At 38.2% G+C, this 20,629-nt stretch overlaps 1 protein-coding gene across 2 annotated transcripts in view; it reads right to left on the bottom strand.

Moving 5' to 3' along the window:
* Positions 1-20,629, bottom strand: part of si:zfos-911d5.4 — a 247,088-nt gene that overhangs the window by 157,582 nt on the left and 68,877 nt on the right. For both annotated transcript variants that reach the window (XM_043712663.1, XM_043712662.1), the window contains exon 6: positions 16,764-16,984. In XM_043712663.1, the coding sequence (XP_043568598.1) occupies positions 16,764-16,984 (221 nt within the window). The remainder of the gene's footprint in view (positions 1-16,763; positions 16,985-20,629) is intronic.

Raw genomic sequence — 20,629 nt, 5'->3', positions numbered from 1 at the left:
CTCACTGACACCTCAGTCATCTGCCCTGCCTTATTTCCCAAGGGTAGGTCAAGTCTTGCACCTCCACTAGTAGATACATCTACATTCTGGAGCAGAAAATGTTCTTGTATACACTTAACAAATTCCTCTCCATCTAAATGCTTAACACTATGGCAGTCCCAGTCTATGTTTGGAAAGTTAAAATCCCCTACCATAACCACCCTATTATTCTTACAGATATTCTTACAGATCTCCTTCCAAGTTGGTTTCTCAATTTTCCTCTGACTATTAGGGGGTCTATAATACAATCCCAATAAGGTGATCATCCCTTTCTTATTTCTCAGTTCCACCCAAATAACTTCCCTGGATGTATTTTCAGGAATATTCTCCCTCAGCATAGCTGTAATGCTATGCCTTATCAAAAACATCACTCCCCTCCCCTCTTGCATCCTTTTCTATCCTTCCTGTAGCATTTGTATCCTGGAACATTAAGCTGACAATCCTGCCCATCCCTGAGCCATGTTTCTGTAAATTGCTGTGATATCCCAGTCCCATGTTCCTAACCATCTGCCTTCCCCGTTAGGCCTCTTGCATTGAAATAAAATCCAGTTGAATTTTTAGTCCTACCTTGTCCCTGCCTGCCCTGACTATTTGACTCTCTTCTGTTCTCAACTGTAACAGTCTCAGATTGATCTCTTTCCTCACTATCTCCCTGGGTCCCACCCCCCTACCTTACTAGTTTAAATCCTCCCGAGCAGCTCTTGCAAATTGTTGTACAAAGAAACTTATTTGCATGTATGTTCATTACTGCATGATGTTTATGTGCCAGGAACGTACATTATTTATAGTACTAGAACGATAAAAATGTTCAACTGTTGTGATTGGAAGGGATTACTGCAAAATTCAACCTTTCTTCTATTTTGTTCATCCTCCTCCAGGGAACAGCCACGTGAACTTTAAATTTGTCTTGCTTGTGAGAAAGTTTGGTGTACAAAATTCAGACATAACCCACAGCTCATAGACCATTTGGTACCTATGTAAGGGCCCTCAAATGATTTTGGTATCTGCCCAAAACTAATTTGAAGTCACATAAATGCCCATAATTTACTTTAAGAAGCTATTATGTACAATTCATCTTCATTGTAAGTAAGTCCCAGAACAACAGACATTGAACAGATTTTACTTACTTATAGTAGCAAAGATATGGCAGAATATAAAAAAATATATAATTTCACTATTTCCACAGAAACAATGTAAAACCAAGTGCCTTCTAGTGAATGAGATGTTATTGTATAGTGTAGAGATTAATAGGTGGCAAAGGAATATGTTGCAATGATTATAGTAATGAACAGAATGGATAGCAATACAAACTCTGGGGGCTTGACCTCAGAACCAATTCCTAGTCTGAATCCCTGAAGTGCGGCTGCTCCCAAAAGAGCAGATAATGATTTCTGAGTCTCCCAGGTCTTCTAAAACTTGCAGGTGTGTTCCTCTAGCCTCCACAGCAATACTGCAGGTTATTATTGGCCTGCATTCATGCTTTCCTCTTAGTTCCTCCTTTCAGCATTTACCTATGAGCTGGTTTGGTGTATAAACTGGCCAATTTTGGAAAGACAGTCCACTGGAAGGCTACCTTAGGAAGATCAATTGCAATTGGGAAATAGCGAAATTTGTTTTAACTGGCACCTTTACAACCAGCACTCTTGGTAAATCAGCAAAAATGATCTATTTCAGATATTGCGATGTCCAAGTTTTTATGCTGCAAGTAAAGCATAACAGTAATATGCATATCCCCTGCATTATGTTTCTATTACTTACTGTCTGTTTTTACATCGATTTTAGGGTTTTACACAGATCTTTTGAGGGATATTGATGTCTCAAAGTTTCACTTGGTCATGATTTACTGCAATTAATCAAACCTCATGATTATCCAGAATATTTAATCAACTGGCATACCCCTGTTCCATAGATGCCAGTTAATAAATTGAGGGGTGAGGGCCAAACTGGTATAAATCTTGGGCTTCCATCTTTAGATACATGTTCATGGTACAAAACTTTCATGTAGTATGCTTTGGATTAAAAAAACTCTCAGACAGATTTTATTGTTTATAGCTTAATTGTTTTGTCAGTAAACAGTATCAACTTACCTTCACCAAGTCAGAAAATAATTGAACATAATGTTATATGTTTGTTCCAAATTTTTTAGTGATCAAAGATTCCCCTACATGGCCCAAATGGCCCTTCTAAACTATTCTGCCACTCAATGTGAACATCGTTGATCTGTGACCTAATTCTGTTTACTCCCTTAATACATTTAATTACAAAAAAGCTATTACTGTTAGTTTTAAGAATAACAGTTGATCTTTCAATTGCAATTTGTGTGAGAGAGATTCAAACTTGCACCATTCTTTGCATGTAGAAACATTTCTTCATGTCACTCCTGAATTTCTAGACTATCCCTTTGTCCTGGATCCACAATCAGTGGATATAGTTTCTATCTTCCCCTATCAATTCCCAGAAATATCTGAAGATGACAATACCTTTGAAAAAAAATCATAAAAATGGAGGAGTAAACACATCTTAATGACATTTGTTGGACTTCTCAACGGGCAAAATAGCACTGCATTTTCTTACCTAACAGTAATTGCATTTCTAACTAATTAATTGTGCTTGTTTTTCACTATTCAAATGCAAGTTTATTTTCCAAACAAGTGTTACCAATGGATGTTCCTATATTCCGTTTCTGATGCTGAGCTTTCTGCCCTGCTCTAACCAACTCTTTCAGCATCTGTTCCAATGGCCCTGTCACCACAGTATAACTAAATTAAAAATGATATCCTCATGGCTTTAGGTCTCATTTGTCATTTCTCTCACCCATTAAATGCAGATATGTTCAATCTAACACTCTCTTCTCTAACCATTTCCCATTCTTTGTCCAAAATAAATAAAATTGGGCATTTATGAATAAGATGACATCTTGAATATGTCAATGTAAACATTAGCAATATTACTGGTTATTAAACATTTTGCAACCAGAAAACACTAAAAAGATTTCATGATCTCTCTCTCTCTCACTAAAGTCGCCCTATCAATAAGTCTTTCTCTCTTCTAGTTTCTGTTTCTTCCTTTTGCACTGTTTAACATTCACTTCTATTTCACTTTCAGTTCAGGTTTACTTTACTCCTGATTCAGTTCTGCTTATTACACCCCCTCACAATGCTTTTCCTATCATGGTTCCTTTATTTTCTCTTTCCTGTGACTAGGCAACTCCTATGAATTTTGATCATTTAATTCAGGGCTGAAACATAAGACTTCCACAATAGTTAACTGACCAGGGGTAACTATAAACTGTAGGAACAAATTACTGCAGATGCTGGAATCAGTACTGAAAAGAACAAATGCTGAAGATCACAGGGGGTCACGCAGCATCCATGGAGAGAGAGCAAGCTAACGTTTTGAGTATATTTCATCTAAACTCAAAACGTTAGCTTGCTCTCTCTCCATGGATGCTATCTGACCCTCTGTGATCTCCAGCATTTGCTGTTTTTGGTGATTATAAATTATTGATTTTGTGGAATAGATGTAACGAGGGTTCAAGATATACAGAAATCTACAGTAAGGTGCATTAAGCTGTTTGTGGAAGGAATAGAACAATTTGAACAATGTTTACATGTAAATTTGTGATGTTTTGGGGAGTTTTGTTTTATTTATTATATAATTTTACTGACACTTTGGCTTCTATATATTATAAAAATTAGTACATAGCTCATAAGCACATTATAAAACAGATCATTAACACAGAAAATACAGTCGCCAGCTAATTGGAGGTGAATGGGTCTAAAACATTTATTAGAAATATGTATAAATATATACACATTATCTATTTTTCATTTTTCATAAGAAATATAATGTTTAAAACATCTGTAAATGCAGTAGGTACATATGCAGAGTGAAACCTAACTGATAAACTGTATCGTATAAAAATTTTACATTCAGAAAATCTTCTTTCAAAGCTTACCATCTGTGAAATATCTATGAACATGAAAATATAGACAGCTAGTTTTTCCTTAAAAGTGGATGACTGTAAGGTCCTTCATTTCACGTTTATTATGCTTTCTGTGTCTTTCCTCATTTTTCATCAGCACTGCATTAAGTATTGATATTGATTTCTTGTAAATGTACTAAAAGGATGGCTAGCAGTTTTTTGTTATTGTTCTGCAGTACTTGTATGTAATTTATTACTGCTGCAACAAATACCGGCTCTTACTGCACAGTGTAAAACATCAGCTTTTTCTGATGCAGTTACAGTCAACACCTTGCTTTTGTTAAGCACCAATCCAAAGATTGTGTAAAAGATAAATTATAGTTACAATTAATTCTGTTGTGTTATGAGCCAGACCAAACCCCTCAAAATATATTCAGAAGCTAGCCTAACCTAAGACCCTAACATTTTCTTATTTGAATGGTAAGCATACGGTGTTGCATCCAGATACAATTTGATTGGTCAAACTATTCGATTTTAAATAAAACACATTTTGTTTTTACATTACAGTTAAAATACAGACAAAATAAAAATAAAATAATTGGCTTAACTGTAACTCTATCAAAATGCTTAACAAAATAATAGATATAACCAACTACTAATTACTTGTTCTAATATACATCCCATAAACACACGCTTGGCAAAGCCAAATTCAATAAAATAGATGGTCTCACATGCAATTCTAGCAGCAGCAAATGAATCTCAGCTTTTAGCTGTAACAGAGAGAAGAATAAGAACGTCCACATCAAGCTTCAAGATCACAGCAACTGCAGAAAGCTAAATAGGTACTTGACCCCACCTATTCAGGCTGCTTCCATTGTTGCAACTTAAATAAAAAAATCAAGGTCTCACAAGCTATTTACTTTAAAGTCTTTAAGCAGACTGCTCTACACTTCTGTCTCAAGCTTTCTTCATAAAAAACCTGGACAAAATACCTCTTAAAGATTCACTATCATTACAGTTGTCACTTACTGTTTAACATTTAAAATCCACATTTGTACCAATTAAAAACATATGGTAAACTTAAAAAATAATACACTTGACACATAAGACAAGGACTTGAAATTAGATTCAAAACATCAGGAAATGAATCTTTAACCTATTTATACGAAATAAATGGCCCTCCAGAATGCCAATGAAAGAACAGTGAGTCTTTGAAATTCAAACACTTTGGCTGAGCGTTTGGTTTAGGGGGGCAGGGGGGTTGCTGAACTACACACGTTGTGATGCATTGGGCAGGAGAAAAGTCACCTGGATTCTTTGTATCAGGACATAGTCACATCACCTGGGATAGGATCTTCTGATTTGGTCAGTGATTATGGACAATGGGTTATAACTGTGAGTGAGGCAGATAACTCAGGAAGGGATCCAGAGGAAAGGAGTGCAATAGTCAAATAGGCAAGAGCTTCTCTCAGCCTGTTTGGATGACAGCAGGGACTGCAGGGTGGATGTGTAAAAAGGACCATGGCACTTTGGTACAGGAAGCCATTCAACTGGGGGTAGCAACAAAAAATATCCTTTAATAAAGTCACCACAGTCTCACCAGATCATGGGGCTGTTCTTCCATTAGTGACACAACTAGTGGTAGTTTAACCTGAAGATCATCGCATGTCAGGTGAGGGGGGAGTTTAAAAAGATGAGTCCTTCAGGGTAACGTCAGCCTGTGTGAGAATTAAACCTATACCGTTTGTATCACTCTGTTATCCATCTAATTGAGCACCAGTAGAAAGTAATAATATAGTGAGGGGATAGACATTGCTCTATGAAGCAAAGAGTGAACATTCAGATGGCTGTGCTGCAATAAGGACATTTGTTTGCGGTTGGAAAGGAACTTCCACTGGGAGAGGAAGGATGCAGTGGTCATGGTCAATGAAGGTACCAATGAGACAGGTAGAACTTGGAAAGAGGTTTGTTAGAGTATAGGAACTAGCCACTAAACTGTTAAGCAGACCTCCAAAATTATAATGTATGGATTATTAAATGAGCCATGTATAAACTGATATACAGTATATAAAATTAGAGAGATAATATGTAGTTCAAAGACTGATGCGGGTGAAACAAATTCCGTTCATGGGTCACGAGCAGCAGTATTGGGGAGAGTGGGACTGTAGCAATAGACTGGCTTAAATCTGAATCAAGCTGGGGTCAGTTTTTTGAGAAACTCATAACTCAGGAGGTAGAAAGAATTGGAACTAAATAAATAGTGAAGCAAGCAAATATGGAAGAATGTGGCTTGCCAAGGAGTAGAGACAAGATAAGAAAGTAATAATGTGGAAGCGAAGGTCAGAGAATTGCGGAAGTAGCAAAGAGAAAATATTCTAGGAATACAAAGCAAAGTCAGATGTTACAAAGGTAACAAAAAAAGGGTTCTCTATCTGAATGTGTGTAGAATTCATAATTAAGTAAATTAATTGACAGAGGTCATTGAAATAAATAAATACAAATTAAGAACCACTCTGGAGAAATTACTTCAGGATAGAAAGGTCCTGTGTATTGAGGAGTATTTGACATTCAAGAAAACAGGAAGATTTGCAAATGTGTTAATTAAGGATAGTATCTGTGCAATATTTAAAGATGACCTTGGTTCAGGAAATCAGATTGTAGAATTGGTTCAGGTTGAGATGAGGAATAGCAAGGGAAAGAAGTCACTAGTGGGAGAGATCTTTAACTGTAACCACAACATGGGACAAAGGTGCAAAAAGGAATATTGGGTGCTTGTGATAAAGGGACAGCAACAGTCATGGGAGTCTTTAAGCTGCATATAAACTGGAAAAATCAGCTTGGCAGTAGTATCCTGGAAGAAGAGTTTATAGAATACTTTTGAGATAGTTTCTTATAGCAGCACATTTTGGAATTGATCAGACAGCAAATTATATTCAACTCAGTATTATGTAATATGGCAAGATTAATTAATGACTGCACAATTAAGGCACACCGAGTGAGTAGCTATCTCAATATAATCGAATTCTACATTCAGTTAATAAGAGAGAACACTGAATCTAAGGCTAGTATTTTATTCCTAAATAGGGGCAATTATGTGGGCCTGACAGCTGTGCTGGTTGAAAGGAACTCACATGCTGGGATGGAGAATAGATCAATAAAGTCAAAGTGGCAGACATTTAAGCAGAAATTGTATAATATTCAGAATAAGTATATCCCTACTATGAAGAAAAATTCTAAAGGGAGCACTGCCCCATCAGTGGTCAAGTAGATAAGTTAGGGAAACCATCAAGCTTAAGGAAATGCATATAAACAAATAAAGGTGAGTGACAGGTCAGATGGTTGGTCAGAACATCAAAAAAGCAGAAAATGACAAAAAGGTTAATTAGGAAAATTAAGTTACAGAATGAGAGGGAGCTAGTTAGGAATGTAAACTGGATAGCAAGAATTTCTACAGGTAGTTAAAAAGGAAAATGCTATGTAAAGTGAGTGTTGGTCCTCTAGAGAGGAAATGGGAAGTTAATAATAGGTGATATGGAAATGGTAGGTGAAATTAACAAATGCTTGCTTCTGACTTCCCTATGGAGTGTACAAATAAAATCCTGTGTTAGTTGTAAATCAGGAGGTGAAAGGATGAGAGGAACTGAGCAAATTCATAATCACAAGCGAAGTAGTACTATGCAAACTAGTGGAATTGACAAGTCTCACTGTCCAGATGGATTTCATCATAGGGCCTTAAAAGAGGTTGCGAATGAGGTAGTAGATGTGTTGGTGTTAATTTTCCAAAATTCCCTCGATCTAGGAAAGGTTCCAGTGGGCAGGAAAGTAGCAAATATAATCCTTCTATTCAAGGAGACAGAAAACAGGTAGCTTAATGGTATCTACCATTAACATGTATCTACCAGTTAGCTTAATGCCTGTCTTTAGTAAGATGTTAGAAATTTCGTTAAGGAGCTTGTAGCTGTGCACTTGGAAAACTCAAGGCTTAAACATATGATGGATTAAACATTTCTTTGTTGGCAAATTGTATTGTAAACTACAGACAGAAGTTTTCCATTTTTACTTTTAGTACAACCAAACAAGCATGGTATGTATCACATGTCCTTTAAGTAGACATTTTATTCTCCTTGTGCCAGTCCAAACTGATTCTTAGATCCCCAGTGTTTATCTTCAGCTCTTCTTTCCCTGCCTCAAAACTTTTAACTCCAGAACTGATATACACTGTGCAAAATGTATAACATGTGCCTTGTGTCCTGGAAGATATGCTTTCATTTGTCATACTGCAAAGCCCTAGGAGGAACTCAATGCACCATCAAAAGTCTGCTTCAGCTTGCTAGACGCAACAGCAGGGAAACCTCAAAAAGGCAATATAACGTCCAAACTAGCCATGTTCTATTAAACAAGAGCATATACGGATATCACCCTCATTCTTCAACGGGAAGAAGTCAACAAACAGGAAGCGATAAATGAAGTTAAGATTGATTACTTTTGTAAACTAATTGTTTTACTTTTGAAATGTAGTTACCCTGTATTTTGTTACTCAGACAGTTAATTTGAGCAAAATCATGACTCTTAACTAGTGAATGAATGTCAAATAATCTCCTATTTTTCTTGAATTATGCCATGTAATCTTTATTATCACCTGAATGGTCAAACAGGATTTCAGATTAATTTTCTATTCAAAAGGCAACATTTCAAACTCTTTGTGTATTGAACTGAAGTGTTTGCATCAGTGTGATCAAATTATTAGTGTGACTTGACCCCATGACCCTTTACCAGAGTAAGAGTGCTATGTTAGTCTGGAGCTAAGTGGAAGGACACAATATGTGCCCTGCAAATTTGTAATTTAAATCATAATGTTATAAATCATTGTAATAATTTAAATTTATTAATATTAGTTCAAAATCTAGAATGAAAGAATGTTGTGTTTAGACAGTCCCCTGTTACAATATGTGTAATTTGCCTGCATTTACTGGCTGAAAATAGTGGAGCTATGAATCTACCTAGTTGACATGTTGCCTAAGTTTTCTACACCTTGCGACACCATAAAAACAAACAATTCTAGTTGAAAATGTGCATTCATTGTCAATTAGACTGCATGAATAATTAGAGCCATAGAGTCATAGAGACGTACAGATGGGAAACAGAGCCTTCGGTCCAAATCGTCCATGCCAACTGGATATCCTAACCTAATCCAGTTCCATTTGCGAGCACTTGGCCGATATCTCTCTAAGTGAAAGCGAGGACTGCAGATGCTGGAGATTAGAGTCGAGTGTGTGGTGCTGGAAAAGCACAGCGGGTCAGGCAGCATCCGAGGAGCAGGAGAATTAAGATTCGGGCGAATATGTTGTGCTTTTCCAGCACCACACTCTCGACTCTGATATCTCTCTAAACTCTTCCTATTCATATACCCATCCAGATGCCTTTAAAATGCTGTAATTGTACCAGCCTCCACCACTTCGTCTGGCAGCTCATTCCATACAAGCACCACCATCTGTGCGAAAAAGTTGCACCTTGGGTCCATTTTATATCTTTCCCCTCTCACCCTAAACCTATGCCCAGTAGTTCTGGACTCACCCACCCCAGGGAAAAAACCTTGATTATTTATCCAATCCGTGCCACTTAAAACGGAAATGATTCACCCAGGCCTTTAAACTTCCTCAACTACTCTTCCCAAGCTGAGTCCCACTACATCTTGGACCGCTTTATGAATTTCAAGCCACATAATTTTAGTGTTAAGGTTAAAGTCTTTGCCAAAACTTCTAGTCTCTGAATCCAGTTGAAAAGGCCAGATGACATCTTACTAAGGGGTATTCCAACAGTGGTGAGTTCAGGTGCCATAGGGGCTTGGTAGATGAGTTGAGTTTGGTACAATATGTTGAGAAAACATCCTATCCCTCATAGAGACAAGCCCTCCACAAAATTGAACAAAAATGATATTAAGACAAAATGTAGTAGGATTCAGCCTACTAAGTTAGCGGTTTACTTTGCTCTAATCATGCTAACTGTTTCAAGTCAAGAGTTGATTTTTTTCACCTTTCCTGCATTTGCAGAAATACTAAGCTATTTGTGTGCATTTTTAGAGTTGTCACATTATAACTAATGAACAACTCAGCAGCCAATCAGAGGAAGAACAACTGTAATAACTGTGCAGAATCAACCATTAACTCCCTTAATAGACACGTAAACACTATAAATAACACTTAGCTCGTCAAACCAGCTTTGGAGTTTCTAGAAGCAATAAGGTGTTTAAAGTCTCTCATTGCTGCTGAGGCAATATAAATTACTACGAGCACCATAGGCTAACATTTCCAATTGGGCACCTGATTTGTGACCACAAAGAGAAATGGGGTAGATTTTCCTTTTCCTGTACTTGCGGCTACCAAGGTTGCCTGTGCACAGAAAATACAGGAAAATCAGATAAAGTGAAAAACATAGATCCAGCTTATGTAAATTTTCAACATTTGTAAAATAAATTAATAGACAGGAGAACGTGCAGGTTCCATAAGGACATATACTCTGCCCCATATTGATTATTCATCTGTTTAAATACTACTGTTGGCTCTTTTTGTGATGTGTACACCTCCCTGCTTGAATTCATTGACATTATATCATCTGATAGCACAGGGCACACGGTACAAAATGCAGCTCCATGGACTACATCCACATGATTGTGTATGTTTCTTTCCAAATGCCAATATCAACATGGAAATATTTCAGTTCCTTAACTAGTAGCTACAAGTTATGCAAGTCAGTCTGCTACCAGCTTTTTTGGTGCCTCTATTTCAAGACAAACTAAACTAGTGATATTGTGATTTAAAAGATCAAGTCTTGGGATGGTTTCTCGAAGCTGAAGGTTAATTTCTGCAGCTGCAGCTGAAGAAACCTTTCAACACACAATCTGGACAGGCAATCAGAGTTATGATGAAGCACATCAATAAGAGGTGTGGAGCAGTACTTCATAATTCTGGATTGATCAGGGGGAGACAAAGTAGTCTGGTTCAAATCTTACCATTTGAGATTGTATACAGTTAAATTTGCCTTACAGGGAGGCCCAACAAAGTATTCCAAAAAAGGAAGAACCCCACGAGCAGCAAGAGAAGCAGTGATAACCTGAAGAGGTATTAGAGGGCAAGTTTGTTTCAGTTGCAAAAACATGCGTACCACTCTTTCAGAGAGAAATACTAACATAGACACAGTAGTCACTGCATTAAATCCCGAATCTCCCCTGAAATGTCAGCAAAACGAAGGAGCTGGTCAATAGTTCTGCATCAATAGTGCTGATGTGGAGATGGTCAGGTTCCTGGGAATAATAATCATCAATCATCAGTACAAAAGGTGAAGTCACGTGGTATCGGGGTGAGCTGGTAAGATGGATACAGAATTGGCTTGGTCATAGGAGACAGAGGGTAGTGGTGGAAAGATGCTTTTTGGAATGGAGGGCTGTGATTAGTTATGTTTCACATAGATTAGTGCTGGGACCTCTGCTGTTTGTGACCGACATAAACGATTTGGAGGTAAACATAACTGGTCTAATTAGTAAGTTTGCATACGATACAAAGATTGGTGGAGTAGCAGATAGTGAGGAGGATTGTCAGAAAATACTGCAGGATATAGATCAGTTGGAGGCATGGGCAGAAAAATGGCAGAAGGAGTTTAATTTGGACAAATGTGAGGTGATGCATTATAGAAGGTCAAGTACAGGTGGTAATTATAAAGTGAATGGCAGAACCCTGAGAAGTATTGATATGTAGAAGGATCTGGGTGTGCAGGTCCACATATCACTGAAAGTGGCTGCGCAGGTAGATAATGTAACAAAAAAGGCTTAAGGTATGCTTACCTTTGTTGGAAGAGACATTGAGTATAAGGATAGACAAGCTATTTTGCAGATTTATAGAACATCAGTTAGGCCATACTTGGAATATTGTGTACAGTTGTGGACAACACACTACCAGAAGAATGTGGATGCGTTGGAGGGAGTATAGAAACATTTACCAGGATGTTGCCTGGTATGGGGCTAAGAAGAAAGGTTGGATAGACTGGGTTTGTTTTCACTGGAACGCAGGAGATTGAGAGATGACTTAATAGTAGTTAATAAGATTGTGAATGGCATTGATAGAGTGGAAAGTATGACGCTTTTTCCCAGGGTGGAGGGGCCAATTACTAGGGTGCAGAGATTCAAGGTGTGAGGGGGGAAGTTTAAAAGAGATGTGCAAGGCAGGTTTTTCACACAAAGGGTACTGAATGCCTGAAACGTGTTGCCAGGGTGAGGTGGTAGAGGCAGACACTATAGCAGCATTCAAAAAGCACATGGACAAATACATGAATAGGAAGGAAATAATGGGCTACGGATCCTGTAAATGAAGACAGTTTTAGTGTGGAAGGGTAAAATGTGGTGGTGCAGGCTTGGAGGGCTAAAGGGCCTGTTCCTGTGCTGTATTGGTCATTGTTATTTGTTTTGTACCAACAATCTGTCCTACTCCACCCAGGTTGACACTCCAGTCAAGAAAGCTCAGCAACGCCTCTACATCCTCAGAAGGCCAAGGAAATTTGGCATGTGCATAAAATATCTTACAAATTTTTATAAATGCATCATAGCTTCCTACCTGGATGCATCACAGCATGGCATGGTAACTCCTATTCCCAAGACCAAAAGAAACTACAGAATTGAGAACACAGTCCAATCCATCATACAAACCAGCCGCCCATCCACTGACTTCATTTATACTTGCTGCTGCATCACGAAAGCAACCATCATAAACAAAGACCCCTACCACCCCAGTTATATTCTCTTCCACCCTCTTCTATTTGGATACACGTATGAACAGATTCAAGAACAGCTTCTTCCCTGTAGTTATTAGACTTTTGCATGGACCTCTAATGTTAATGTTAATCTCTCTCTGCACCTTCTCAGTAGCTGTAACATTGTATCCTGCACTCTGTTCTGTTACCCTGCTGCACTTGTATAGTACGATCTGCCAATAAAGCACATAAGGCAACACATTTCACTGTACCTTGGTACATGTGACAATAATAAATCAAAGTCCCTGGAGCAGAGGCTGATGGGTGACCTTATAGAAGTTTACAAAATTATGAGGGGCATGGATAGGATAAATAGACAAAGCTTTTCTCTTGGGTTGGGGAGTCCAGAACTAGAGGCCGTAGGTTTAGAGTGAGAGGGGAAAAATATAAAAGAGACCTAAGGGGCAACTTTTTCACACAGAGGGTGGTATGTATGGAATGAGCTGCCAGAGGAAGTGGTGGAGGCTGGTACAATTGCAACATTTAAAAGGCACTTGGATGAGTATATGAATAGGAAGGGTTTGGAGGGATATGGGCCGGGTGCTGACAGGTGGAACTAGATTGGTCGGCATGGATGGGTTGGACCGAAGGGTCTGTTTCCATGCTGTATGTCTCTATGACTCTATGACTATAAATCAAAATCTTCCCCTTTCTCTTTAGCAACATTTTCTTAAGGCAAAACAACAAAGGAAGCTCATTCACACTACAAGAAACCAACTTTCAAGTTTTTAAAATTGCAATAGACAAATCACAACTTTAGTGTGACCAATTTAATTAGAAACCACACTACGGGTTTACATAATGCTTATTACTATGGTGTTGAAATCAAATGTGTACTCTTAAGTCATGCTAAGTCATGTGTTAATAAAACGCGCACAATCAGAAGATCTCTTTGTAAAGCCCCAACCAGCTGTCCTTGGGTATACCTTCCTCCAGCAGCTGGAATTAGACAGCTGCCAGCCATTTCATTGGTCAGCATCCCTCTGAAAAAGTACTTCCCCTTAGATGAGTTGTTTTGGGAATGGTGAGTAGTAGAATGGGTCTACAATAAGCTGAGAGGGTTGTAATAGGGACAGGATAGCTAATTAATTAAGCAAGTTTGGCACGAGAACCAGCTCGGCTTTTCAGCAAGAAACTCTATCAAACAACGAAACGGACATTTCGCCAAATTATCATAAAACTCAGCCTTATATTTCAAAAATACTTCAGTGATTACAGAACATATTAGCATATGCCATGCTTATGAAAGGTGTAACATCAAGTTTTCCCTACTGTCCTAAGTTATTTCATGGTTTTGCATCAACAATAAATGGTGGACCCTTTGTAAGCCTGAACTAATTAGCTCAGTAAAGTCAATGGAACTGTCTAACAGGCAGTAGATGCAATCATACCTATACAGCCCAGTTGCCCAGACATGTTTCACTAATCTCGAAGTTAGTGATCTGAAACAAAGCTATCCAAAGCATTCAAAGAGAAGTTGGAGTCATTTTTGAAATTATTTTCCTGAATTCTATTGCTTGTTATCTTAAGAAAGGAGATGAATCAAACTTTGATTGGACATTCTGAGATTGTCATAGATGTCACAGCAGCATAATGTGTAGAAAACTTAAATTTGTCGAGTTTTGCAGAAGACTGTGATTGTGTGAAATGAATTGCTTAGGAAATCAGTGGGTCTTAATAGTGTAGAAAAATGTAAGAAAGAATTGGATAGACGTATGAGGAAGGATTGATTAACAGGATTTTGCTTTTGGAACTTTTTCTATGTGAGTATGCAATAATGAAAGTCAGGAAGAATAAGTTGGGAAGGTACATTTGCAGTTCAGGAGCACAAATAAAATAGAAAGAATCATGAGTATTTTTTTTAAAGGATAGAGCTGCGCCTCATTTTATGTTGGATGGATTAAGGTGTCAGTCAGACTGCCTGCCTTTAAGCCTAGGGTGGCCTTTTGCCAGTTAACAGCCTCACTCTATTCTACCACTATAATATGGTAGGCAGGGGCAAGTGAAACTGAGAAAGCCAGTCCTCTCTTTCATAGCCTGGGCTAAGAAGCAGGAACAAAGTAGTTAAAGTGCCTTTTGTGGGCACCTGTCCAAACATGAAACCCCACATTTACGTCCGCCCATTCCTGGATCTTCAGAATCAGATTCCATTCCCAATCCATCCCTCTCCCTCAGAGTCCCCAGTTTCTCTGCATCCAAAAGCTTTAGTTTAACTTAGTTCAATGTTCATTTTCTCCCCTTGTTCAGAACATCGTGTGCTTCCAGCAGTGGTCACTTCTTCCTTCTGGTGCTACTGAGACTATTCATCTGCTCAGCAATCAAATTGCATGGCAACTCTTGAGGGTCAAACATACTGTTTGTGAGGGATAGAATCCCTTCTCAGATCATTAGGGCCATACCAAGCATATTTTTGCTGTGGGGCAACCTTTTCAAAAGAAAGTTGACTTAAAAAAAATGACTTTTCTACCAGGGTTGGTAGTATATCTCTATATAAGCCCCTTGTTATTTCCCAATAATATTCATACCTTTTACAATAAATACTATTTTCCCACTGAGTACTGGATCAATATATGATGTCACAATATTGCTTGATACTTCTACAGTGATCAATTTGTTTTATGAAAAGCACACTCATGGTAAAAGCTGGGTTTAAAATAGGTGATTATGTTGGACAGAAATTTACAACAGTACAGAGGAATTTAGAGTGTAGCTGCTTAAGCTTTGCAGTTTAGCTATTTACTTTTAAGAAGTTACCAGTGGCATGTCTAAGGGAACCATATCAACAATTTAAAATATATCAATGCACGTAATTCATTTTTTATTTGGGGTAATAACAAATATAGAATGTACATGAAGTTGTAGTTCAAAGATTTATTCTGTTCACATTAATTTATTACAGAGGAAGGTAATGTAACAATTATAAGTATTATATTACTGATATCCTTATTTCAAAACAAAGTATAATATGGATGTAAGTTTGCTCGCTGAGCAGGAAGATTCATTTCCAGAGGTTTCATTACCCTACTAGGTAACATCTTCAGTGGGCCTCAGGCGAAGCAATGCTGAAAATTCCTGCTTTCTATTATATGTTTGGGTTTCTTTGGGTTGGTGATGCCATTTCCTCTGGTGATGTTATTTCCTGTGGTGAAGTTACTTCCTGTTCCTTTTCTTGGGGGTGGTAGATGGGGTCTAACTCAATGTGTTTGTTGAGTTCCGGTTGGAATGCCATGCATCTAGGAATTCTTGTGCGTGTCTTTGTTTGGCTTGTCCTAGGGTGGATGTGTTGTCCCAGTCGAAGTGGTATCCTTCCTTATCTGTATGTAGATACATACAGATAAGGAAGCATGGCATTTCAACTGGAACTCTATCAACAAACACACCGAGAAGCTGTATAATGTTCTGGTCAGACCGCATTTGGAATATTGTGAGCTTCATATCTAAGGAAGAATGAGCTAGCCTTGGAGGGAGTCCAGAGAAGGTTTAGAGGAATGACCTTGGGAATAAAGGGCTTGTCTTATGAGGAGGTCTTTGGATATATACTCGATGGAGTTTAGAGGAATGAGGGGGATCTCAATGAAATAGAATATTGACAGGCTTGGATTGTGTGGATGTGGAGAAGATGTTTCCACAAGTATGGGACACTAAGACTCATGGGCATAGTGAAGTCATGATCCTTGAGAACTGAGATGAGTAGGAATTTCTTCAGCCAGAGGGTGGTGCATCTGTTGTTACACAAGTCTGTGGAGGTCAAGTCATTGAGTATATTTAAAACAGAGATAGATAGGCTTTTGATTAGTATGGGGATCAAAGAAGGGGGTGGAGTATGGGGTTAAGAAGTATACCACCCATCAGCAAATGGTAACACAGATTCAACAGGTCGAATGGCCTAATTCTGCCGCTGCATATTATGGTCATATATTTGTTTCCTGCTTTATCCTGGGCGTCATGTACAAGACAGAAACATTTTAACATGCAACACATAAGCAATTTGAAGGCTTACCTGTGGTGAATAACCCACAAGAGCCCAGAGATATCCAACAGTCAAATTCCTGGGATATGAAAATTCAAGTTCATCAGCTTCTTCTCTATTCAGTGCTATATGTAAACAACCATGGTAGTCGCCTATCAACCGTTGTCCACCATGCAGGTCCAAAATATCCCACGTGCCGATTTTACCAAGTGCTCTTGTTAAATCAGTAATGTGGCGGAATGATAAATGACCTGAACATGAATTGAAAAAATTATATAGTCTTTTTTTAATATTATGAAAAAGAAACAAAGAAATCTTTTTCCTAAAATTTATTTGTTGAAATAAAATTACATAATCCCTATCTGAAACCCAATTGCTGTTTTTCTGGATAATTTTGAACATGCATCATTTTGTGCAGCCTTCCGAAATTACCTGATACAGTACACCCTTGCTGTTTAGGAAATACATATTATAATGAGACTTGTGCTGAAACTAAGATCATTTACTTTAATGTTGCAGCTGTCTCCAAACATTTCTACTCAGATTGTGGTGTTTTGTGTAATGAAATCTAACACATCATCTGTTTCCTGAATGACTATGTGGTGAATTGAACAAATTATGTCTTATTTATAGATTTATATATACTAAAAGCTCATGCTAAGAGAGTTGATATAACATTGTCAAGCATGTATTTGTGAGATAGTAAACCATTAATACGGTGCTTTTCACATTTTCTCAAACACTAATACAACAATGTTGACATTTTTGGTGTCTTTAATACTGTAAAGCATTTCAAGGCATGTCAGTGTTATAAAACAAAATCTGACACCTAACCACAAAAATAAATAGTCGATGACCAATAATTTGTTTATGGCAGTAGATTTTAAAGATTGTCTTAAGGTGGAAAGAATACACAAGGCAGACAGATTTAGGAATAGAATGTCAGACTTAAAGGTATTGGAAGCTGAAAGAAGTCACAGTGGTGGCATGATTAAAATACGGGATGCTCAAGAAATGAGCAGTTATCTTAAAGGATTGTAGAGTTGAAGAAGATTATAGAGATAAGAATGAAGCTAATCCAAGGATCGATTTGAAAACAAGGATAAGAAGTTTAGAATTGAGCCGTTCTTTAATCAGAAGATACACTCAGACAATAAGGATAGGGTGAGAGGTGAACAGCACTTGTGAGTTAAGACGAGGTTGGTTGACCTCAAATTTACAGGGAGTACAATTTGCGAGACTGTCAAGTGTGGACAGGATTGGTAAAGTCCACAAAGGTATGAATGAGGAATGGGGTTGCTGAGCTGAGATAGGGAGGGAGTTGGATGACATTAGGGAAGCAGAAATATGCTATGTTAGTGATATATATAGTTAGACGCTCATCTTATCAAATATGACACCAAAGGTGGGAACAATGGATAATACAGGAAGTGTTGGAGAAACTCAGAAGGCCTAGGAGCATTTAGAGAGACAGAAACAAAGTTAACAGTTTGAGTCTGACATAAATTCTTCAGTAAGTGAGGTTCAGGTGCAGGCAGCTGTGGTTTGTGTTTAGGGAATTAAATTTGTGACAAAGATGCAGATAATAGGTTTGGTATCCCAACATTTATATGGTGTAAATTTCTGCAATTCAGTCTTGGATGCTGGAAAAACAGTACGATAATTTTGCTTCATTAGCGACATTAAGAGAGAGGTGTTGGTGAGGTATAGATGGGTATTATTAGACTTTAGGTTAAACTTTAATTTTATCGGCGAAGTCTAAATTATGTTGTGCTTTTTGGAGGATTTCTCACCACATGACTTAGCAAATGTTCTCATTTTATCTTACCAAATTTGCCTCAATAATCATCCCTGATGTCTGATTTCCACTCCAACTTATCATGGGCTGATTCTGAACCAACCTGCCATTGGATGGAAATGCAATCTATAGATATCCACCAAAACATTGGCTTCCATCACGATGGTAACATCTTTAAAATGCCACTGTGCAACCAGGAAAGCACTGGCATTCCGAAGCCGATGTCTGATTGAGGGACAGAGTCTGAAGAAGTCAGGGTAGAGGAAGATGGCAACACCTTTCCCTGACTGAGATCTATTGTTCTGGTGGATGAGATAGCATGAAACATGTCCTCTTCCTGGAGGATCCACACTGACCATGCCATCAGACCCTGCCAGTCTGGTCTGAGGTTGCCACCCGAGTCAGTGTCATCTCCAGGGTGGGAAGAAAGGGCCAGCAATTCAGAAAAAAGGTTAATTACCTTCTCCATTCGGCCAGGGTAAATGCCACACTATCCTCACTGCGATTTTGCCTACTGTATCTGTGCCAATGCACATATCTTCCACCAAGTCTCATGCACATTACTTCCAATTTTGGAGAATTAGGGAGGCTTCATCTTGGAGATAAATATCTAACACCTCAGTAAGGTTACCAGCAAGGTTATAAATTTAATGCCATCATCAGCAATAATTTCCTGAATGGCAAATGACTCTTTCACAACTAAGCAGTCATTCTACAGGGAGATGTAGGAGCTCATCTGCTGTCAGAATCTCAATCAGCTGGATCAGTACTGGCAGACAGGATTTGGAAGGGCAGAGATTGGGAAAATAGCCACTTTGAGGCATGATGGATGAAAGGTTGAAATGTTGTGATACCAAATTTGTTTGAACATCCGTCAGTCAATGGTTAGGGAACTATATTTTTGGCAGTGATATGGACAATGTCTTTGGTCTTCCAACATTTGGATGGTGGATTTTTCTGCCTTTCCATCACTGGATATTGGATAAACAATATGACAATTTTGCAATAGAAAACTTGAGAGAGGTAATGGCAAGATAGTGCTGGCTCTCATCAGAATACACATGGAAACTGATACTGTATTTTCAGATGGTGTTTCTGAGAATACTATGGGATAGTTGGGTTTGCTGTTCAGGATACAGTAGAGAGCACAGTGCTGTCAGGTGCCTTTAAACTTGATGCCCAGATGTTGGATCCTGGAAGATGCCAGTGGCATTCAGGAATTTCTGTCTATAAAATCTGGCATTTTACCTGGATGTGAATGGATAATAAGCTGAGAATTAATTTGGATGGAAAAGCAGAAAGTACCACCCCATTTCAAGTTTCCCTCCATAGTTAGTCTCAAAAATTGACAACTGGGATGGGCCTTGTACTGAGCAACTAACAATAAAATTGTACCTGTCCCTGAAACTATTCAGGGATGTAATGAAAATGAGTCTGCATTACTGTTGCTCTAAAGATTTTAAGGCAAATATGAGAACGTGGTATACAGGGTACAAGTAATGGATGCTTATCAAACTGAGAGCAACAATATTTTCAAATTTAATTTAGTGACTGAATATGTTCTAATAATCATGTTCAATCAAATGTTATAAAAAAGGCTAATGAAGGCTAAGACGCAAATAAGCACATAGATGATAGACGGTCTTGTGGTGCAATAATCTCAACCCGTGGGCCAAATGCTTTAGATGTTATCGTGTTAGGTTTTTATGGCTCGAGAAGGTGTGTCATAATTTGACCAAATTGTGTGGTAACTACAGTGCAATTACCCCCCTAATCAAAAAGAATTTACACACAGGATTTTGCCATGAGCAAGCATCAGAAAAACAGTGAATGCATTGGTGGTCATCTTCCAAGATTCTACAGACTATGGAACTGTTCCTACAGATTTGGGAAGTAGCTACTATATCACTATTTAAAAAGAGAGGTTGAGAGAAACAAGAAATTATAGACCAGTGAGTCTGACATCAGTAGTGGGGCAGATGTTAGAGTCCCCTATCAAGGTTTTATAGCAGAGCATCTAGAAAACAGCGGTAGAATCAGACACAGTCTGCATAATTTACAAAAGCAAAATCATACTTGACAAATTATGGGAATTCTT

This window comes from Chiloscyllium plagiosum, chromosome 22 (assembly GCF_004010195.1).
Source record: "Chiloscyllium plagiosum isolate BGI_BamShark_2017 chromosome 22, ASM401019v2, whole genome shotgun sequence".
NCBI lineage: Eukaryota > Metazoa > Chordata > Chondrichthyes > Orectolobiformes > Hemiscylliidae > Chiloscyllium > Chiloscyllium plagiosum.
Note: the sequence above shows the minus strand (reverse complement) of the source record. Positions and strands in the feature narration are given on the sequence as shown.